The sequence below is a fragment of the Daphnia magna genome, unplaced genomic scaffold (assembly GCF_020631705.1).
Source record: "Daphnia magna isolate NIES unplaced genomic scaffold, ASM2063170v1.1 Dm_contigs074, whole genome shotgun sequence".
Lineage (NCBI taxonomy): Eukaryota > Metazoa > Arthropoda > Branchiopoda > Diplostraca > Daphniidae > Daphnia > Daphnia magna.
In genome coordinates this window covers 273,740-297,419 of record NW_025533120.1, presented here as the reverse complement: position 1 = coordinate 297,419, position 23,680 = coordinate 273,740, and the positions used below count along the sequence as shown (strand labels likewise).

The window sequence follows — 23,680 nt, the reverse complement described above, 5'->3', positions numbered from 1 at the left end:
AGGTACAATAGGCGACTGAATGTAGAATGAAAGGTAAGGCTGGATGTGTGATCTGAGCGCAAAGTACCTTTCATTAGACATTCTAGTCATGGAGCCGGCTTGACCAAGCAGTTGGGCCCACCGTGTTGCATGTGTGTCGTAGTAAGATGAGTCATTGGTGCTGGCTAGGTCGCAGACCGTCCAGATGGCCTAGGTCTGGCGATGGATTCCGAAATGTTGATGATCATTTCCGTGAGAATGCCCCCCCATTCATTACTGTGATATTCGTGAAGTTTTACCCCTCTGCGGAGTACGCGTGGATATGATTAGTAAAATCACGTGACTATGTGAAACATTTCCGTTGAAATAGAAATTCCGCTAGGTTCAGATTCATCTGGGTGTCAGATAACTGCTGAGAGCCGGGTGGGGTACCCGGTAAACTCGGAAGGCCCTGTGAGGATTAATACACACACACTACGGTGGATCACCCAACTGTTATGAGTGAAGTTACACCCTTTTTGCATGTTTTTCAGGATTAAAAAACTTATTTCTATTAGGCCATATCTATTTTCAAGCAGACTATCTGTTTAAATGAGTGTGATAATTATTGCTTCCGCAGAAAGTTGTTTTTTATTTAATTCAATTATTTGTAATACATTTATTAGACAGAATTTAGATTTAAGTAATTTGTAGTGTAAGAAGAGTTTTTTTATTGTTAAGTAATACATTTAATGTCTTGTCATTTAAAAAATTTTGTTTAGGTTTAATAAAAAGCATGAATAATGTCTTAAACTGTTAATTAATGCAAAGCTTTAGATTTGCATTCAGTGTGTTGGCTGTGTTTTCCATCCACGATGGAAATTACACTATTGGATACAGAAGGTAAATAATAGTGGCATTATAAAAAAAAATTAACATACTCATCAAACAGGTAACTTATTTCACAATATTTTAATGTCATGGCCCTGACATCACTCATTTGTTTTTCCTTTTCCAGGTATCAGAATCCCACTGGTATGAAAACGGAGCAACAACCAAGAATTCAATAGTCAGTTGGAAAGCGACCTTCCAAACCTACCATAAACAACTAATGACAAACCTTTTCAATCTAATTGGGTATTTTTAAATTTATAAATGTATTTAAATAATTAAATAATCAAAATAATTTGTTTGTGTCACTCGTATTTATTTTATGTTGAATTTGAAGAAGACATTTGCTATTTACTCTTAAAATTCACTGAATTTCTTTTTAAAAAGTACTTTTATTTGCATAACAACATTCAACGTTTAAACGTTTCAAATTTAAAACGTTTAAATAATAATAAACAAAAGTTAGAATTCAAATTTGAATTAGGCGCGTCATCAAAATGGCCACCGCAATGAATGTCGGATATATATCTTATAATATACATATTTAAGGACATGTAAATTGGTGGAGGGGATGGTTACTAACCAAAGCAGCGCTATTATGCTCGAAAGATTATATCGTGATTGAACTGCACTTTGCGCGTCATCTATCGTCACATTTTCCCGACAGATAAGCTGATCCTTCTTTACGGTTAGAACGGTAAAATGTGAGCTTTTAACAGAAGGGCAAAACGATTTACGACAACATTCTTCCCGTATAGAAACAAAAAAGAAAGCAGCGTGTCAATGTTCAACAAAATCGCCCAATTATTCAGCGGTTAGGCAATTCAAAAATGCTCTTCCTTATCTCCCCCCTACCGCAATGTCTATAAGTATCGCGCAACACAAATTTCGACGAAAACTTGACACGTTAAACAGATCCCAAATGCAAAAATCATTTACTGCTCTATATTCCGATAGAGTATAGTACTATATAACAATATTTGATGCATTAATACGTGCGCATCTACACACACAACAAAAGGTTAAATACGGCCGGATAAATGTTGCCGATCGCCGAATAAAAAAGAAAGAAAAAAACGACCAGTCTGTTACATATAGCTTACCTTCCGGCTGATTCTCGGGGTCCGGTCCAGAACTATTCACAAAAAAAAAAAAAAAAAAGAGGAAGAAAACGGCCGCAAATGATTGAGGCATCAACGTTCGCATCGTTAAACACGTATGAAGAAGAAAGGAGCAGAAGTTTATTTAAAAGGCAACATGACGCTCGACACAAGCGAGCACAATCCAATATATATCCGATAGAATTTAATTCCTGAGACGTCGTCGTTTTCAGTGGAGATGTCCAGATCAATGTAATAGGGCAAGATGGCCACCACGTCGATGATGGACATGACCGATCGCATAAACTTGCATCGGTCCGGAGCGGCGAATAATCTGTTGACAATTTTTTTAAGAAAAAAAAGGAAACATGTTAATCCTTTGATTATATAGACAGCAAGGGGGAGGAGCACAAAATGTGTAATGTGATTAAAGAAAAAAATTGTTTTTCGTGCCTGTACGGAACTGTGTATACCGTCCATTATTGCATAGTTAGTTGGTTGGTTAGTTGTTGTTCCGACAGCTAACACAACGGGGCTCATTCGACAAGAATTTCTTTTTCTACTTTAAGCGTCACAGGACTGTTTACTTTCTACCGAAAACCGCATGCTAATGCTTGGGGTACTTTATATCGGCAAGGACTAACTCTCTTTCCCTTATTAGCCAATTCCTCCTAGTAAAGATTTACCTTGTATACAAGTGCCCTTTGGGTGGCAAAAGCATTTTGCAGTAAAGCGGTGCTCTGGCAGCATCCCAGTAAATGAAGGAGAACACGGAGAGCTACCGGGAGCAGCGTCTGCAAGTTATCGTGTTGCGAAACTACCTATTTATAAATATATCAAATACATTATTTAATTACATAAAATTTCATTTTGGATTTTTGAACCAACCTGCACTATGAGCTCCAACGTGTCGAGAATGGTAAGGCTGGTTTGTGTTGAAAGGTTGCCTTCCATGTAGGTATCCAATTCAACATCCACCCGAGGTTTTTCCCATGCTTCATTGGCCAATTTCCAGGCTGCTGTATCTTTGCGCCATCGCAGCGTCTGTTTGTCAGCGACAGTTACAGATGGATTGGGCGACGGATTTCGTTCTTAAAATAAAAACGAATGATTTTATAAAACGCTATTTACACAAGAATAGAAAAATTAGTATTTAATAGCATTAGCAATAGAAATTTTAACAACCGCTGTACATCCATGCGTTACATATAAATCAAGCATGCCAGCAATCTTCGTTATTTTCACGGTTAGTTTCGACTTTATTTCAGGCAAGTAAAATATGCAATGAGTGTGCAGTGTGCGAAAGCAGACAGCTGCCCACCTGGTGTGGCTTGTGTATGGGCAATTCCCGTGTAGAACTGTGAATTTGCCACTACGCTGTCGCTACCATTTATCGCTTGCTCCGCCAATTTTTTGTCACAAAAAAATGTTGATAAAAAATGAATATAGCCGTCTAATAATACGCTCTAAAATGAGAACTTAACTTTTTGAACATCGATTTATGAAAATTATGATTCTAAAATGAATTGAAGAAAAATTGTTGTTGGCTATTACCACGGCGACGTAGAATGAGATCAGAACGGGCAGATCCTTGGCCAAGGATGAGGTCCTCTAAGCGCGATTTGACGATCTCTGTAGTTCGGCCGCCCCTTTGCTGCATGGAACGAAGAATACCGCGTTTTCCACGATATTCAAATCCAGAGACGCAGATAAAAAGCATTTCCAAAAGGCGATGAAGCTTGGCCGGATTTAAATCAGACCACCAATTCCGCAATGGCACTTCTCCAACGTGACGCAAAACCCACAGTAGACAAATCAGCAGGTGACGAGTTGTTTCCGCAGATATTTTCCCTTTCGCCTATCGTAACGAACTTAAGAGCAAATGCGGAAGAAAAAATAATAACGTGTCCGACATACCTGGTCAACCGGAATTCCAGCAATAGCTTGTGCTACAGCGAAGTTCACCGTTGAAGAATCTTGCTCTTCATTGCTCCCTTCGACTAGAGGCCTTCCTGTGTTTCACAATGTTTTGTTTTTTTAATATGTAACTAAAAGTGCATTTTAAAATTGTTTTTGAAAGATTAGTTTGTCAGGTGCGAAACCAAATGAAAACTGTGTACTCCTTAAGCAACAGCTCATCCCCGAACGACCTTACTGTTAATGCAGCGCACTGATCTTTGTCCCAAGAAAGCTTATACTAAGCGACAAATTAAATGATCTGGCGCAAGAATATTTACTTTAATAACAAAGTATTCATAAAAGTATACAATTACCTTTTGTTTCCGAGTTCCAATCAAATAGATGTGGGAGGGCATCAATCAGGACGCCAATTAATGGCAAGTATAAAGTAGCCACCCTGGCTTTGCAAGTTGCATCGGAATATCTCGGATCCCAATCATGGCTTGTCAACAAATTTCGTACTAAATTTGCTGCCCGTGCATGCAAAGCAGGGCTCCTATAGAACGAATAGTAAAATATAAATATAATTTAATCAACAGAAACTTTTAGTTTTACTAACTGCAATTCAAAGACGGCTGCGAGTTCAGAAAGGATCAAGCCGATGAGGAAGTGCTGCTGGCGAAATTCACCAGTTAGCTCGGCAAAGCGTGCTGAGCTAGACACACCAACCAACGTGGAAACAAAAGATGATTGGCTGTTTGATGAAGATACAGATGGTGAAGGTGACGGTGATGAAGCAGTCGAACTGCATAGCGGTGTTGAATAAGGCAAGTTAAGCGCGACGAAGTGCTCGTGGCTGCATATTACGCGCAAGAAGTCCAACTGCTCCGAAATATTTCTTATAATAAAATTTTTCTTTAACTGAAAACAAGAAACACAATTACCTTTAGACTTGCGATGTGCGGAATTTCGTTCTAAAAATTGAAGAAAATTGTTTCGTTACAGTAAAACAGATTCTGAATCATAAAACACATGAATTACTGGGTAAAGTGCCTTGTCTTCTGCCAGCGTACGGATATAGGAACGAATCAGGGAGAAAACAAAAACCTCTGTCCATAACAGAAAGCAAATCATGAAGAAAGAAGGAGAGATGAATGTTCAATAAAAGGGCACTCTGAAAAACAAATGAAATTAAATCAAACGGTTACATTTGTACGAGATTATAACGTATACCTTCGATTCGCCACCATCACGTCGCTGCCTTGATAAAATTTCGGCTGTAACGAGTGAAACTAAACGTCCTATGTCTTCTAGGAAACGCTCCGGAAATCTTTGCTTCCGTGGGCAATCTAGCTTCTGAGTTGAACCCAAGTATTCCACCATACTTTTGACTATCAGCTCAAAAAAGAACCTGTTTGTTTCAGCAGCGATAGATTATATATGGCTAATTTCGATGTTACACTGAATAACGTACCATGCGTTTGAGAATACAACATCTCGAGATGCGTTTGTGGACATGGCCCATAGAAGACCAATTTCTTCGTGAAGAAGTTTACGCTGACTGGGCCAAGCTGTAGATGTAAAATCATTCCCGCTTTTCACATTATTGGCTCTATCAACTCCTTTCAGACAGCTGTTAATTTCAGCATCTAATCCAACGTTTTCAACATTCAGATGAACTTCTGGCTGGCTTATCCTTCTGTTATGCTTCCGTTGTGGAGGTAATGAGAGAGTGCGGTGCTGAGGGGGACAGCAAACGCGGTTTTCTTGTGGAACACATGCTTGAAAATGAACATATGGGGCTAACAAACTATTTCTCCCATGTGGATCATTCAAGTGATCGAGAATTTCCTGGAATTAGTACTCAATTAGCATCGTATCAATGTTTCTCATTATTTCACTTACTGTGAATGTTCCGACGATTGCAACAAAACAATCAAAGGCTACGCCAGCGCATTTGAGCAGCTGGCCATTCAAAAGAGGAGGAGAGACAATCAGGCCAATCAACTTTTCGAGAATCAAAGGAAGAAATTTAACCATTTGTTCGGTTTTTGAATTGTTCAAATCACCAATGCTAACGATTAAGAATTGTGTAAAATAAAGCATATTTATTAGTAGTAATTTGTTTTCTAACCTTTGTTTCAAACTGGCTTCCATATTGGCTTCCCCAATATGAGGTACAATGCGATTCTCTTCCAAGGCAGAACAAATATTTAAAAAGCGATCTAGATGACGATCCTAATGCAAAGCGATTCATGAATGACACGGAGTAACAACAGATAGGTATAAAGTACATACCAAAGTGTGAATTGACGTTACAGCTTCGATGACAATGTTAAAAATCCCTTTATGGTTGTCTACCCAACGCGTCCCCGGTAACATTACTTCAGGATGTATGTAAAGATAGTTTGATGGTGGGGGATCCAACATAACCGGAAGAGAGAATTCTCCAGTTTGTAGGCTGCCGTCTTTAAGCATCGGTAGCCACTACGATACATTAAAAAAAAAAACGAATAATAATATTATACGACGTGATCCAGATTAATTCATACGATTCATTAATAAAAAGTTATCAAATTTGGATTTTCTTTTTCTTTTTTTACCGAGTATCCAACAACAGTCTCTAGAGCTGTTTGCTCAACTTTCCGCTGGCAAGAAACATGGTAAAACGTGAACAGCAGATGATGGCAGTCTTTTAAGTTCGCGGGTAATTTTATTTTTATTTCATCGTAAAAATCAGGACACCTATAAATAAAGTATTGACATGAATAATTGACCTATATTAGTTTAGAATAATTACTTGTTGTGATAAGTGACGGCGGTGAAGTAGTCGGAAGAAAATTCGGCACAAGATGATTTACCAAAAATGACAGGCATTGCGTGGGTTTCTTGTTCCCCACACATAAATTGTATCCTTACTGAAATATTTCGTGCCGATCCTGTTGAAGGTCAATACGATTAATAAAAGTTTCTTTACCAGAAGCAAGAGTAGTAACCTCTGTTCGCGAAGTTCAAATTTTTCGGATAAACATAAAGTAAATTCCTGTATGTGTAAAACGGCGTATAGACCTCTCTGGGTGGAAACTCTATCAGCTCTTTTGTAGGCCTTATTTTGTCGTCTTTCAATAAATCACGTAGTTAATAAAATGGGAAAAAAATATGTAAAAATGTGTCAGCAGGCGTCCATGGACAATTAGTAAATTACCAGGATAAGGATGCAGCTTAGCTAACTCTGGAGTCAATGAACATTTATTTTCTTCGGGACAAGGTGAAACTTCAAGTTTTAATGTTCCTGGTATGCATTTCAACCTTTTCAATGCATTATTAGATCTCCGTAGTTCGTGAAGGTATTTGTACAAATCATCATCTCTAAGCCTATCACCCTCCTATTGAGGGGAGAGCGAAACACGGGGAAAAAAGAAGCAGAAAGGGAAAGAAAGAAAAAGAAAGACGAAGCAAATAGGAAGAAAAGGGGAAAGAATGGCGGGAAAAAACGGTGTTAATGATTTCACGATAAATCAAGTACATGAATCGAACATGGATCTAGAAATCAAAGAAATTTCGAACCTGTTTGAAGAAACTGGAAACGGTGAGAGTGACCGGTCGAAAGTTATCGAGACTCAACCCAGCTTCATCTCCTGTGGATGACCAACTACTTCGTTTATCGTGGGATCCCGCCGTACCACGTCTTTCCAAGGAACCACGTCGTTCGTGACCAGGACCCCGATCCTGTGTCAACTCCAGTTTTTCTTCGGAATTGATCAAAACTACTAGTGCTATTTTTGCGATCTTTTTTTTCCTCAGGTAGACCAGCAAATTAGCAAACACAATCTCTTTAGTATGACAAGACCATTTTTTCTTTACCCAAGCTGTTCGCTCCCGAGGGCGGAACTGCTTCATTTGAGTCACGTTCGTTTGTTTTATCCTTTTCACGGTCACTATTTCCAGCTCCGTGGAGTATGCTGTGTAAATGAATTCCTGTCCACGCAAAGGGCATCCTGTACCTCCCAAGTCTTTCGCAGCACGCTACGGCATTTGCTTTCACCTTTTCTCGGTTCTACGAATCCAGATTGTGTCACAGCTATAGGACTTACTTCTATAGGACGCATAGATTCGTTTTTCCTATACCATACCTTATCGTCTTTAATGTATGGTTCGGTACATTCATTTATATCGCCCTGAAGGACTTTTTCCAGCTTGACAACAAGAAATAGATCCGTTGATGGATATGTTGTACTGAACGTGCAGGAACGCCTCAGGTTGGCTAACATCCTAGGGAATCAATAACAGTTAATAGCTCGGCTTAAACTTCATATTGAATGTGGGGAGGTTACTTGAAAAGGGATATGGGTAGCCAACATATGCTTAATAGAATCCGAATTCAAATCAAAATAAAATTTCTCTGATATTTTTTTCTTCTCTTTGGCATCGTACAACGCCATGGATGCATAAATGGGTTCGATTTCTAGCTCAAGCCTTTAATAAGAAAAATTTGTTAAAAATTTATACAATAATAAATGATCTTGTTTTGTTTGTTTTTTTCGTTTTTTTGTTTTTTTATACTGAAGTTGAGTGCATTTCACTAAAATTCGATGCCCCAGATGTTCAATCGGCATATCAGGTTGGCAACGTCTCTCGATGATATCTTCATCATCTTGAGGCGGATATAGTGCAAACAATGTATCCTGAGATTTCAAGACGATAAGTACACTATTAGTCCACAGAATCACTTCTAATATATGAGTCAGAAAAGCGTACCAACTGTAGTTCAGATCTTCGAAGTTTGTTCACATTATCTATTACATCAGGAGCTAAACGGTCTAGAAACCCTGGAAGTGGAGGATCACTAGCTGTTTGCCGCAGATCAAAAGTTGCCCAGCTACCACGTGGGGTATCTGATACAGAGTTTCAGCTACGAATGGAACTAGCCTGTAGATTAAAACTTAGAAAGTAGAATTTATGAACAGAGTAAACTGTAATTCAAATTTCCTATACCTTTGTTGACAAAGAATCTATCAAATTATTTTCATTTTCACTGTTTAAATTGCCATCATTTTCTCCATCAATTTCAAACTCCTGACGAGGGGTAGACGCCAAAGCATTAAGACGACTAGCTGCTTGACGTGCAAGGCTTCCACTGCTATACTCTTGGTATCTATGTTGAACAATCAGCCAACGGTGAAGTATAACAGCGTACACAATCTCTTACATGAGAGTTTAATGTTTCCCTAAAATTAACATTTAGATTAGTTTACGTTTTATCCTTTTATCTCCAGTTAAACTAAAGACAATTGCTCTGGTGGTGTTATTGGTTGTAGAGTCCTCCACCGGTCTTTGGAGGAGATAGATCTGTAGATCATCCAGGGGGAAGCTGAGGACAAGTTTCAAGGGATCTGAGTCACTTGCATGTTCATTCATGAATCCTCATAATCCAATGGTTCAAGCACTTCATTCCATGTGACAGAATGGGCACTCTGTATACTACCAGCATATGAAACGGTTCAGCTTGTTTGGTAGCCATCACTCATTTGACTAGCTGATGACATTGCTCTCCGTACTTCCGATGCATGTTGCCTGAAATAGCGTGATGTTTTGAAACGTTCTTGGAGACAATTTGTGCATTTTGATCAATGAATTACCTAGGAAGTCTCTGGACAAACGGCCGCTGTCCAATAAGGCTAGACGCTTGTGAAGGTATAGACATTTTTGCGGCAGTGAGCAGCAAGCCATTTGGAAAATATTTCAAGTAGAAAAAGAAAAAGAGACTTCGTTGGCGCAAGCAAGCTCGCAAATAACTCTGTGATGAAGTTGGTTTTGTTTAGAACTGTCGAGGAGAGGAAAATTATTTCGTGGCAACACTGGTATTAACCCTGTTTGAACCCCTTCCTTTTACCCCAATGACTACCGGTTTCTGTGTGAATCATTAAAGCATGTTTCTCCGTAGAGAAATATGCTTTAAAGAGTGTGTCAGGAATATCAGTTATAATCGGTGGTTGAAATTGAAATCGGCCCAGTGATCAGTCGCGTGCATATCGTTTAGACTTTTTGAAGCTTTATAAATTCGGCATTAAATACAACCGTTAGAGTTAAAAACATTATAACACATGCTACAAGCTTCCAAAAAATGAACTCGTTTGTTACAGGTTCTGATATTGCAACAGGCAGTGGACATCAGTCTCAGCCATCGAAGGTGATAGTTATTACACAATATTTGTAACCCTTTCAAACAGTAAAAAAAAAATTTAATTCCAGAGAAAGCTTTCCCCTGTAAAAGAAGTTAAAAAAACTATAATGCATAAACCAGTTATCAATGGTAGCCCAGTTGCCAAGAAAAGATTTGCTCCAACCATCCCACCAACTCGTGCTAAGAAAACATCTGATTCCTCATCATTGAAGGAAAAGAAACCAATTCAACCGTACGAGGGAATTCCTAGAAGGGAAGGTCATGGAAGGGGGACTAATAATGGAAAGAATAATTTGCATATTTCTCTACGGAGAAACATGCTTTAATGATTCACACAGAAACCGGTAGTCATTGGGGTAAAAGGAAGGGGTTCAAACAGGGTTAATACCAGTGTTGCCACGAAATAATTTTCCTCTCCTCGACAGTTCTAAACAAAACCAACTTCATCACAGAGTTATTTGCGAGCTTGCTTGCGCCAACGAAGTCTCTTTTTCTTTTTCTACTTGAAATATTTTCCAAATGGCTTGCTGCTCACTGTCTTCGAGATATTCTTCAGGACGATTCTGAAGCAAAGAATCGTGTGCTTGGTACCCACCAACCCACTCTTTCAGTCGAACTGCGACTCCAGCCAACAGGTTGTCGTCAAGAAGAGAAGAGTCATCACGCTCTTGTATTGAAGCCGGTAACGAAAACTGGCCATCGGCATTAAATGTATAGAGGTCAGTCAAATCGTTTGAGCCGAAGTAACGATCGATTTGCTCCTCGTCAACAATACGCCTTGATAGTGAGAGTTTGGCTACCTGTGCAAGGGGAACAAAAAACGTCAGCAAGCAGTGCGACGAAAAGAATATTTATTTTTATTTGCTAACCTGGCGATAATAGATTTTTTCTTCCATGGTTCCCTGAGCTACGAAGCGATAAATGTAACACGGCTTCTTTTGTCCTAACCTGCATTTAAAAATTTAATTACGGATGTTATTAGTCAAGACAAATTTCATACCGGTAAACCCGGAAGACACTTTGCAGATCATGTGACGGGTTCCATGACGCATCAAAAATTATGACGCGGTTCGCTCCCACCAGATTTATGCCTATACCGCCAGCTCTAGTTGAGATTATAAACAGACGCGAACGGGGATTTTGGGGGTCATTGAACGCTCGGCACCATTTAAGACGCTGTTCGGAAGACGTGGAGCCATCCAGTCGAAAGTAATCAGTATTGATATTCCACGTGCCGCCAACAACCTTCTAAAAAGATAAATAATAAACGCAAACATCGTGATTGGCAAATTATGACACTTGCCCCATTGGTTTCGTTAGTGCTTCTGATTTGATTTTTGAAATCTTCAATTGCAAGAAACTCTTCTATCAGATCTAGGCTTGTGAGCGACTGGCTGAAGACCAATAATTTATCACCAATCAGCTCGCACTCCCGAAGAATATCCATCAGCAGAACAAATTTTCCACTGTGTTCTATGTTGTTAATTTCGTTTTCTGAGATTAAATCTGACCACCAAGGACTGCTGGACGACGTTAAAGCTTGGTCAACCGGATCTTGCATACACACGTCCTCGCCTTTTTTCAGTGTTTTTGTATTCGAAGCATTGGTCAAAAAAATAAATTTTTAATAAGAAAAAGAGGTAAATCAAGATGTTTACCGAAAATTTGTTCCTCGGTCCTCATGAGGTAATCGTTGTCATCGTCGTTTTTGGCATTTTTTTTCGCCGTTCCTTCACCACTACTGGAAATTTTTTAAACAGCATGTCGAGTTGAGTTCCTAGAATCCGGACGATTACATGCCAAAAGCATAGCCTTTGGATGAGTCCAAACTCGGGCAAGCTGCTGAAAGTCGCTGAACAATCCAGCACTTTCACCTTGATTTCCGGAGGGTTGGATACTCCCTCCTTTAGTGTGATTTTCCAAATAATAAAGGTAAAGGCGGATTTGGAGCTCCGACATCCTTATGGATACAACATATTCATATTTGGGTGGTAAAAAGGGTGCGAGGACGTTGCTGTCAAAACGCTGAACAATATCTAGCAACAATGAAATTTTATAATGCCAATGAATTAATAAATTTCAATCAACAAATTTGGAAAACAGTTTTTAAAAAATTAGCTTACTTTCAAGCATCTTATGAAGAATAAGAGCTCGCCGTTTCATGACACGAACATCTTCCGGGGCGGAGTCGACCGCCTGTCCTTTTTCCAACGGCTTTGCAAAACGTTTTCCGAATTCTGCTTTCGTACCCAGTTGTCCAGGCTTAACAAACTGAACCATTGTATAGAATTCGAACAGACTATTTTGAAGAGGTGTGCCAGTTAGCATAATTCGGCGTCGAGTGCAAATCTGATTCATGGCTTTGTAAATTTCAGCATCTTCGTTTTTCAATAAATGTCCTTCATCTGCAACCAGAAAACACGGATGGCAGTGGAACGAAGAGTAACACAGTAGAATAAATATTTAGAAAATACCACAAATAAGTACATCCGGACCCGGATCAACTAAGGCTTGCCGAAATACCTCGTCCTGCTCAGTAAGCTTCTTTTTCTCTTGGGTAAGAATTCGAAATATTTCATACCCCAAAATCAATACTCCTCCGATATTCAGCCATTTTTTAATTTTTGTTTCTCTCGTTTTACTCGTTTTACTGCTAGCTAATTCGCAAACTTTCAGAGTCGTGAATGTGTCACCAGGAAGCCAGATCCTGAACTCGTTTTCCCAGTTTAAGACCGTGCTAAGTGGACACACCACCATTACACGATTTACCTACGTGAAAATTTAAAAAGAAAGAATTTATAGAAAAGAAAATATTTTAAATACTATATTATTGATCATAATACAACTATGCTTGTTACCTGACATATAGCATTAGTAAGTACAGTATGGGTCAAAGTTACAACTTGCAAGCTTTTGCCTAAACCCATGCAATGTGCAAGCACACATCCAGCACTTGTGCTGGTTCTGAAACATGCATTCCACATAAACTTTACACCTTCTACTTGGTGGAATTTCAGTTTTTCTGACAACTTCTGATTCACCACCACCTGGTCTTCATTGTGAATTTGACTGTCTCTCTTCAAAATCAGTTGATTACTCTGGAACAGATAAAATTAAAAAATAATAAGTGATACTAGGATCGAAGTCACTTCATTGATTATGATTAAAAATTCAACCTCCAGCTGTGATTCTGGACTTTTGGAATCAGCTGAGCTAGATTGTGGTATCAGTAGTTGGCTTTTTAGCAGTCGGGTTGATAAATTACTATTTTTTAAATCCTCAAATCTGTCAACTGCACTGAGTGCATTCAGAACAGGGTCTAGGGTAGCCTAAATAATAAAGAAATTTTATGTCTGTGATTTTATTGATAGCAGATATTATACTCACTTGATTTTGTAGTTTGGATGCATGCTTTTCCTTTTCCATTGTCACCCCTTGGCCAAATAGACTTCCTTCCATCTAAATAAATAGAAAAAAAAGTATAACAAAAAAATTACATAATAAGAACAAAACGTAGTCACCTGAACAAGTACTGGTTTTTGATATTGTGCAACTGGTCTGTTGCCATGGTTTACTGGCTGTCTCTGATGGGGCTGTCTCAAATTATTCTTTCCATTATTAGTCCCCCTTCCATGACCTTCCCTTCTAGGAATTCCCTCGTACGGTTGAATTGGTTTCTTTTCCTTCAATGATGAGGAATCAGATGTTTTCTTAGCACGAGTTGGTGGGATGGTTGGAGCAAATCTTTTCTTGGCAACTGGGCTACCATTGATAACTGGTTTATGCATTATAGTTTTTTTAACTTCTTTTACAGGGGAAAGCTTTCTCTGGAATTAAATTTTTTTTTACTGTTTGAAAGGGTTACAAATATTGTGTAATAACTATCACCTTCGATGGCTGCTGATGTCCACTGCCTGTTGCAATATCAGAACCTGTAACAAACGAGTTCATTTTTTGGAAGCTTGTGGGCACCACTAAAACTCGGGGTTCGGGGGTCGGGGGTCGGGGAACTAAAACTCGGGGAATGGACTCGGGGGTCGTCATTTTCCCCGAGTTTTAGTGCCCTCAAACGGGGAACGGGGTAAACAAAAAAAGACTAAAACTCGGGGAATGGACTCGGGGGTCGGGGTAAACAAATAAGACTAAAACTCGGGGAATGGACTCGGGGGTCGGGAGTAAACAAAAAAAAAAGACTAAAACTCGGGGAATGAACTCGGGGTCGGGAGTAAACAAAAAAGACTAACACTCGGGGAATGGACTCGGGGTTGATATTTTTTTTACTACTAACAAACCAAAAAACTTTTGCCTTCTCGAGTGTACTTCAGTGTAAATCTTTTCTTGAATCAGCGATCGAAATAATTCATTCAGTTGCAGACTTTACTATGACTAGATCTAGATTCTAGCTATAAATGATATGCATTTTGTAATATTTTTTTCTCAGTATTAGTTTTTAAAAAGGTTTTATTTCTGTTTTACAATTTCTGAATTTGAGAGAGAAAAGAGTTAGAGTTTATAGCATGCACAACGAACAAATCCACGGAGTTTTTTTGGAATCTATAGCAGCCTGCGGAATTCCTTCACATTGCTGGTGGTAGTAGTTCTTACAAGAGTTGCACTGCGCCATCACGCGATATCTTGCAGGAATATTAACACAGTTCGACACATTCGATGCAAAAAAATGACCTCGAAATATTGATGAGGATTCGGGGTCTCTTGGGATTTCTATTAACTGCGAGCAGTTATGCCTGTAGGCATACGAATATTAGCGTAAACAACGTTTATTTTTATTGTACTTTTATAACATTTAAATATTTATTTCGATAGCTGATTCAAGAAAAGATTTATACCGAAGAAGTACACTCGAGAAGGCAAAAGTTTTTTGGTTTGTTAGTAGTAAGTTTAAAAAAATATCAACCCCGAGTCCATTCCCCGAGTTTTAGTCTTTTTTTTTGTTTACTCCCGACCCCCGAGTCCATTCCCTGAGTTTTAGTCTTATTTGTTTACCCCGACCCCCGAGTCCATTCCCCGAGTTTTAGTCTTTTTTTGTTTACCCTGTTCCCCGTTTGAGGGCACTAAAACTCGGGGAAAATGACGACCCCGAGTCCATTCCCCGAGTTTTAGTTCCCCGACCCCCGACCCCCGAACCCCGAGTTTTAGTGGTGCCCACAAGCTTCCAAAAAATGAACTCGTTTGTTACAGGTTCTGATATTGCAACAGGCAGTGGACATCAGCAGCCATCGAAGGTGATAGTTATTACACAATATTTGTAACCCTTTCAAACAGTAAAAAAATTTAATTCCAGAGAAAGCTTTCCCCTAAAAGAAGTTAAAAAAACTATAATGCATAAACCAGTTATCAATGGTAGCCCAGTTGCCAAGAAAAGATTTGCTCCAACCATCCCACCAACTCGTGCTAAGAAAACATCTGATTCCTCATCATTGAAGGAAAAGAAACCAATTCAACCGTACGAGGGAATTCCTAGAAGGGAAGGTCATGGAAGGGGGACTAATAATGGAAAGAATAATTTGCATATTTCTCTACGGAGAAACATGCTTTAATGATTCACACAGAAACCGGTAGTCATTGGGGTAAAAGGAAGGGGTTCAAACAGGGTTAATACCAGTGTTGCCACGAAATAATTTTCCTCTCCTCGACAGTTCTAAACAAAACCAACTTCATCACAGAGTTATTTGCGAGCTTGCTTGCGCCAACGAAGTCTCTTTTTCTTTTTCTACTTGAAATATTTTCCAAATGGCTTGCTGCTCACTGCCGCAAAAAATGTCTATACCTTCACAAGCGTCTAGCCTTATTGGACAGCGGCCGTTTGTCCAGAGACTTCCTAGGTAATTCATTGATCAAAATGCACAAATTGTCTCCAAGAACGTTTCAAAACATCACGCTATTTCAGGCAACATGCATCGGAAGTACGGAGAGCAATGTCATCAGCTAGTCAAATGAGTGATGGCTACCAAACAAGCTGAACCGTTTCATATGCTGGTAGTATACAGAGTGCCCATTCTGTCACATGGAATGAAGTGCTTGAACCATTGGATTATGAGGATTCATGAATGAACATGCAAGTGACTCAGATCCCTTGAAACTTGTCCTCAGCTTCCCCCTGGATGATCTACAGATCTATCTCCTCCAAAGACCGGTGGAGGACTCTACAACCAATAACACCACCAGAGCAATTGTCTTTAGTTTAACTGGAGATAAAAGGATAAAACGTAAACTAATCTAAATGTTAATTTTAGGGAAACATTAAACTCTCATGTAAGAGATTGTGTACGCTGTTATACTTCACCGTTGGCTGATTGTTCAACATAGATACCAAGAGTATAGCAGTGGAAGCCTTGCACGTCAAGCAGCTAGTCGTCTTAATGCTTTGGCGTCTACCCCTCGTCAGGAGTTTGAAATTGATGGAGAAAATGATGGCAATTTAAACAGTGAAAATGAAAATAATTTGATAGATTCTTTGTCAACAAAGGTATAGGAAATTTGAATTACAGTTTACTCTGTTCATAAATTCTACTTTCTAAGTTTTAATCTACAGGCTAGTTCCATTCGTAGCTGAAACTCTGTATCAGATACCCCACGTGGTAGCTGGGCAACTTTTGATCTGCGGCAAACAGCTAGTGATCCTCCACTTCCAGGGTTTCTAGACCGTTTAGCTCCTGATGTAATAGATAATGTGAACAAACTTCGAAGATCTGAACTACAGTTGGTACGCTTTTCTGACTCATATATTAGAAGTGATTCTGTGGACTAATAGTGTACTTATCGTCTTGAAATCTCAGGATACATTGTTTGCACTATATCCGCCTCAAGATGATGAAGATATCATCGAGAGACGTTGCCAACCTGATATGCCGATTGAACATCTGGGGCATCGAATTTTAGTGAAATGCACTCAACTTCAGTATAAAAAAACAAAAAAACGAAAAAAACAAACAAAACAAGATCATTTATTATTGTATAAATTTTTAACAAATTTTTCTTATTAAAGGCTTGAGCTAGAAATCGAACCCATTTATGCATCCATGGCGTTGTACGATGCCAAAGAGAAGAAAAAAATATCAGAGAAATTTTATTTTGATTTGAATTCGGATTCTATTAAGCATATGTTGGCTACCCATATCCCTTTTCAAGTAACCTCCCCACATTCAATATGAAGTTTACAGCCGAGCTATTAACTGTTATTGATTCCCTAGGATGTTAGCCAACCTGAGGCGTTCCTGCACGTTCAGTACAACATATCCATCAACGGATCTATTTCTTGTTGTCAAGCTGGAAAAAGTCCTTCAGGGCGATATAAATGAATGTACCGAACCATACATTAAAGACGATAAGGTATGGTATAGGAAAAACGAATCTATGCGTCCTATAGAAGTAAGTCCTATAGCTGTGACACAATCTGGATTCGTAGAACCGAGAAAAGGTGAAAGCAAATGCCGTAGCGTGCTGCGAAAGACTTGGGAGGTACAGGATGCCCTTTGCGTGGACAGGAATTCATTTACACAGCATACTCCACGGAGCTGGAAATAGTGACCGTGAAAAGGATAAAACAAACGAACGTGACTCAAATGAAGCAGTTCCGCCCTCGGGAGCGAACAGCTTGGGTAAAGAAAAAATGGTCTTGTCATACTAAAGAGATTGTGTTTGCTAATTTGCTGGTCTACCTGAGGAAAAAAAAGATCGCAAAAATAGCACTAGTAGTTTTGATCAATTCCGAAGAAAAACTGGAGTTGACACAGGATCGGGGTCCTGGTCACGAACGACGTGGTTCCTTGGAAAGACGTGGTACGGCGGGATCCCACGATAAACGAAGTAGTTGGTCATCCACAGGAGATGAAGCTGGGTTGAGTCTCGATAACTTTCGACCGGTCACTCTCACCGTTTCCAGTTTCTTCAAACAGGTTCGAAATTTCTTTGATTTCTAGATCCATGTTCGATTCATGTACTTGATTTATCGTGAAATCATTAACACCGTTTTTTCCCGCCATTCTTTCCCCTTTTCTTCCTATTTGCTTCGTCTTTCTTTTTCTTTCTTTCCCTTTCTGCTTCTTTTTCCCCGTGTTTCGCTCTCCCTCAATAGGAGGGTGATAGGCTTAGAGATGATGATTTGTACAAATACCTTCACGAACTACGGAGATCTAATAATGCATTGAAAAGGTTGAAATGCATACCAGGAACATTAAAACTTGAAGTTTCACCTTGTCCCGAAGAAAATAAATGTTCATTGACTCCAGAGTTAGCTAAGCTGCATCCTTATCCTGGTAATTTACTAATTGTCCATGGACGCCTGCTGACACATTTTTACATATTTTTTTCCCATTTTATTAACTACGTGATTTATTGAAAGACGACAAAATAAGGCCTACAAAAGAGCTGATAGAGTTTCCACCCAGAGAGGTCTATACGCCGTTTTACACATACAGGAATTTACTTTATGTTTATCCGAAAAATTTGAACTTCGCGAACAGAGGTTACTACTCTTGCTTCTGGTAAAGAAACTTTTATTAATCGTATTGACCTTCAACAGGATCGGCACGAAATATTTCAGTAAGGATACAATTTATGTGTGGGGAACAAGAAACCCACGCAATGCCTGTCATTTTTGGTAAATCATCTTGTGCCGAATTTTCTTCCGACTACTTCACCGCCGTCACTTATCACAACAAGTAATTATTCTAAACTAATATAGGTCAATTATTCATGTCAATACTTTATTTATAGGTGTCCTGATTTTTACGATGAAATAAAAATAAAATTACCCGCGAACTTAAAAGACTGCCATCATCTGCTGTTCACGTTTTACCATGTTTCTTGCCAGCGGAAAGTTGAGCAAACAGCTCTAGAGACTGTTGTTGGATACTCGGTAAAAAAGAAAAAGAAAATCCAAATTTGATAACTTTTTATTAATGAATCGTATGAATTAATCTGGATCACGTCGTATAATATTATTATTCGTTTTTTTAATGTATCGTAGTGGCTACCGATGCTTAAAGACGGCAGCCTACAAACTGGAGAATTCTCTCTTCCGGTTATGTTGGATCCCCCACCATCAAACTATCTTTACATACATCCTGAAGTAATGTTACCGGGGACGCGTTGGGTAGACAACCATAAAGGGATTTTTAACATTGTCATCGAAGCTGTAACGTCAATTCACACTTTGGTATGTACTTTATACCTATCTGTTGTTACTCCGTGTCATTCATGAATCGCTTTGCATTAGGATCGTCATCTAGATCGCTTTTTAAATATTTGTTCTGCCTTGGAAGAGAATCGCATTGTACCTCATATTGGGGAAGCCAATATGGAAGCCAGTTTGAAACAAAGGTTAGAAAACAAATTACTACTAATAAATATGCTTTATTTTACACAATTCTTAATCGTTAGCATTGGTGATTTGAACAATTCAAAAACCGAACAAATGGTTAAATTTCTTCCTTTGATTCTCGAAAAGTTGATTGGCCTGATTGTCTCTCCTCCTCTTTTGAATGGCCAGCTGCTCAAATGCGCTGGCGTAGCCTTTGATTGTTTTGTTGCAATCGTCGGAACATTCACAGTAAGTGAAATAATGAGAAACATTGATACGATGCTAATTGAGTACTAATTCCAGGAAATTCTCGATCACTTGAATGATCCACATGGGAGAAATAGTTTGTTAGCCCCATATGTTCATTTTCAAGCATGTGTTCCACAAGAAAACCGCGTTTGCTGTCCCCCTCAGCACCGCACTCTCTCATTACCTCCACAACGGAAGCATAACAGAAGGATAAGCCAGCCAGAAGTTCATCTGAATGTTGAAAACGTTGGATTAGATGCTGAAATTAACAGCTGTCTGAAAGGAGTTGATAGAGCCAATAATGTGAAAAGCGGGAATGATTTTACATCTACAGCTTGGCCCAGTCAGCGTAAACTTCTTCACGAAGAAATTGGTCTTCTATGGGCCATGTCCACAAACGCATCTCGAGATGTTGTATTCTCAAACGCATGGTACGTTATTCAGTGTAACATCGAAATTAGCCATATATAATCTATCGCTGCTGAAACAAACAGGTTCTTTTTTGAGCTGATAGTCAAAAGTATGGTGGAATACTTGGGTTCAACTCAGAAGCTAGATTGCCCACGGAAGCAAAGATTTCCGGAGCGTTTCCTAGAAGACATAGGACGTTTAGTTTCACTCGTTACAGCCGAAATTTTATCAAGGCAGCGACGTGATGGTGGCGAATCGAAGGTATACGTTATAATCTCGTACAAATGTAACCGTTTGATTTAATTTCATTTGTTTTTCAGAGTGCCCTTTTATTGAACATTCATCTCTCCTTCTTTCTTCATGATTTGCTTTCTGTTATGGACAGAGGTTTTTGTTTTCTCCCTGATTCGTTCCTATATCCGTACGCTGGCAGAAGACAAGGCACTTTACCCAGTAATTCATGTGTTTTATGATTCAGAATCTGTTTTACTGTAACGAAACAATTTTCTTCAATTTTTAGAACGAAATTCCGCACATCGCAAGTCTAAAGGTAATTGTGTTTCTTGTTTTCAGTTAAAGAAAAATTTTATTATAAGAAATATTTCGGAGCAGTTGGACTTCTTGCGCGTAATATGCAGCCACGAGCACTTCGTCGCGCTTAACTTGCCTTATTCAACACCGCTATGCAGTTCGACTGCTTCATCACCGTCACCTTCACCATCTGTATCTTCATCAAACAGCCAATCATCTTTTGTTTCCACGTTGGTTGGTGTGTCTAGCTCAGCACGCTTTGCCGAGCTAACTGGTGAATTTCGCCAGCAGCACTTCCTCATCGGCTTGATCCTTTCTGAACTCGCAGCCGTCTTTGAATTGCAGTTAGTAAAACTAAAAGTTTCTGTTGATTAAATTATATTTATATTTTACTATTCGTTCTATAGGAGCCCTGCTTTGCATGCACGGGCAGCAAATTTAGTACGAAATTTGTTGACAAGCCATGATTGGGATCCGAGATATTCCGATGCAACTTGCAAAGCCAGGGTGGCTACTTTATACTTGCCATTAATTGGCGTCCTGATTGATGCCCTCCCACATCTATTTGATTGGAACTCGGAAACAAAAGGTAATTGTATACTTTTATGAATACTTTGTTATTAAAGTAAATATTCTTGCGCCAGATCATTTAATTTGTCGCTTAGTATAAGCTTTCTTGGGACAAAGATCAGTGCGCTGCATTAACAGTAAGGTCGTTCGGGGATGAGCTGTTGCTTAAGGAGTACACAGTTTTCATTTGGTTTCGCACCTGACAAACTAATCTTTCAAAAACAATTTTAAAATGCACTTTTAGTTACATATTAAAAAAACAAAACATTGTGAAACACAGGAAGGCCTCTAGTCGAAGGGAGCAATGAAGAGCAAGATTCTTCAACGGTGAACTTCGCTGTAGCACAAGCTATTGCTGGAATTCCGGTTGACCAGGTATGTCGGACACGTTATTATTTTTTCTTCCGCATTTGCTCTTAAGTTCGTTACGATAGGCGAAAGGGAAAATATCTGCGGAAACAACTCGTCACCTGCTGATTTGTCTACTGTGGGTTTTGCGTCACGTTGGAGAAGTGCCATTGCGGAATTGGTGGTCTGATTTAAATCCGGCCAAGCTTCATCGCCTTTTGGAAATGCTTTTTATCTGCGTCTCTGGATTTGAATATCGTGGAAAACGCGGTATTCTTCGTTCCATGCAGCAAAGGGGCGGCCGAACTACAGAGATCGTCAAATCGCGCTTAGAGGACCTCATCCTTGGCCAAGGATCTGCCCGTTCTGATCTCATTCTACGTCGCCGTGGTAATAGCCAACAACAATTTTTCTTCAATTCATTTTAGAATCATAATTTTCATAAATCGATGTTCAAAAAGTTAAGTTCTCATTTTAGAGCGTATTATTAGACGGCTATATTCATTTTTTATCAACATTTTTTTGTGACAAACAATTGGCGGAGCAGCGATAAATGGTAGCGACAGCGTAGTGGCAAATTCACAGTTCTACACGGGAATTGCCCATACACAAGCCACACCAGGTGGGCAGCTGTCTGCTTTCGCACACTGCACACTCATTGCATATTTTACTTGCCTGAAATAAAGTCGAAACTAACCGTGAAAATAACGAAGATTGCTGGCATGCTTGATTTATATGTAACGCATGGATGTACAGCGGTTGTTAAAATTTCTATTGCTAATGCTATTAAATACTAATTTTTCTATTCTTGTGTAAATAGCGTTTTATAAAATCATTCGTTTTTATTTTAAGAACGAAATCCGTCGCCCAATCCATCTGTAACTGTCGCTGACAAACAGACGCTGCGATGGCGCAAAGATACAGCAGCCTGGAAATTGGCCAATGAAGCATGGGAAAAACCTCGGGTGGATGTTGAATTGGATACCTACATGGAAGGCAACCTTTCAACACAAACCAGCCTTACCATTCTCGACACGTTGGAGCTCATAGTGCAGGTTGGTTCAAAAATCCAAAATGAAATTTTATGTAATTAAATAATGTATTTGATATATTTATAAATAGGTAGTTTCGCAACACGATAACTTGCAGACGCTGCTCCCGGTAGCTCTCCGTGTTCTCCTTCATTTACTGGGATGCTGCCAGAGCACCGCTTTACTGCAAAATGCTTTTGCCACCCAAAGGGCACTTGTATACAAGGTAAATCTTTACTAGGAGGAATTGGCTAATAAGGGAAAGAGAGTTAGTCCTTGCCGATATAAAGTACCCCAAGCATTAGCATGCGGTTTTCGGTAGAAAGTAAACAGTCCTGTGACGCTTAAAGTAGAAAAAGAAATTCTTGTCGAATGAGCCCCGTTGTGTTAGCTGTCGGAACAACAACTAACCAACCAACTAACTATGCAATAATGGACGGTATACACAGTTCCGTACAGGCACGAAAAACAATTTTTTTCTTTAATCACATTACACATTTTGTGCTCCTCCCCCTTGCTGTCTATATAATCAAAGGATTAACATGTTTCCTTTTTTTTTCTTAAAAAAATTGTCAACAGATTATTCGCCGCTCCGGACCGATGCAAGTTTATGCGATCGGTCATGTCCATCATCGACGTGGTGGCCATCTTGCCCTATTACATTGATCTGGACATCTCCACTGAAAACGACGACGTCTCAGGAATTAAATTCTATCGGATATATATTGGATTGTGCTCGCTTGTGTCGAGCGTCATGTTGCCTTTTAAATAAACTTCTGCTCCTTTCTTCTTCATACGTGTTTAACGATGCGAACGTTGATGCCTCAATCATTTGCGGCCGTTTTCTTCCTCTTTTTTTTTTTTTTGTGAATAGTTCTGGACCGGACCCCGAGAATCAGCCGGAAGGTAAGCTATATGTAACAGACTGGTCGTTTTTTTCTTTCTTTTTTATTCGGCGATCGGCAACATTTATCCGGCCGTATTTAACCTTTTGTTGTGTGTGTAGATGCGCACGTATTAATGCATCAAATATTGTTATATAGTACTATACTCTATCGGAATATAGAGCAGTAAATGATTTTTGCATTTGGGATCTGTTTAACGTGTCAAGTTTTCGTCGAAATTTGTGTTGCGCGATACTTATAGACATTGCGGTAGGGGGGAGATAAGGAAGAGCATTTTTGAA

General features: G+C 39.2%; 1 protein-coding gene and 2 pseudogenes across 1 annotated transcript; 1 reads left to right on the top strand and 2 right to left on the bottom strand.

Moving 5' to 3' along the window:
- Positions 1-2,068: 2,068 nt before the first annotated feature.
- Positions 2,069-9,552, bottom strand: LOC123477506 (annotated as a pseudogene).
- Positions 9,553-9,878: 326 nt separating this feature from the next.
- On the bottom strand, positions 9,879-14,091 carry LOC123466569 (transcriptional regulator ATRX homolog). Its single transcript, XM_045180887.1, has 12 exons — positions 13,921-14,091; positions 13,554-13,859; positions 13,420-13,491; positions 13,209-13,361; positions 12,891-13,130; positions 12,507-12,801; positions 12,156-12,437; positions 11,826-12,068; positions 11,330-11,616; positions 11,033-11,277; positions 10,902-10,980; positions 9,879-10,832 (listed from the first exon to the last, which is right to left on the bottom strand). Exons 1-12 carry the CDS (start codon positions 14,074-14,076, stop codon positions 10,479-10,481), a joined length of 2,712 nt encoding a protein of 903 aa, XP_045036822.1. The 5' UTR covers positions 14,077-14,091; the 3' UTR covers positions 9,879-10,478.
- Positions 14,092-15,364: 1,273 nt separating this feature from the next.
- On the top strand, positions 15,365-23,288 carry LOC123477507 (annotated as a pseudogene).
- Positions 23,289-23,680: the final 392 nt, after the last annotated feature.

Excerpts from the sequence above, each read along its gene's own strand:
- LOC123466569 (XM_045180887.1), bottom strand. The coding sequence starts at position 14,076 with ATGACGACCCCCGAGTCCATTCCCCGAGTTTTAGTTCCCCGACCCCCG. Across the intron at positions 13,860-13,920 it reads GACATCAGCAGCCATCGAAG|AGAAAGCTTTCCCCTGTAAA; the intron begins GTGATAGTTATT and ends ATTTAATTCCAG. Across the intron at positions 11,278-11,329 it reads ACGAAACCAATGGGGCAAGT|GTTGTTGGCGGCACGTGGAA; the intron begins GTCATAATTTGC and ends TCTTTTTAGAAG.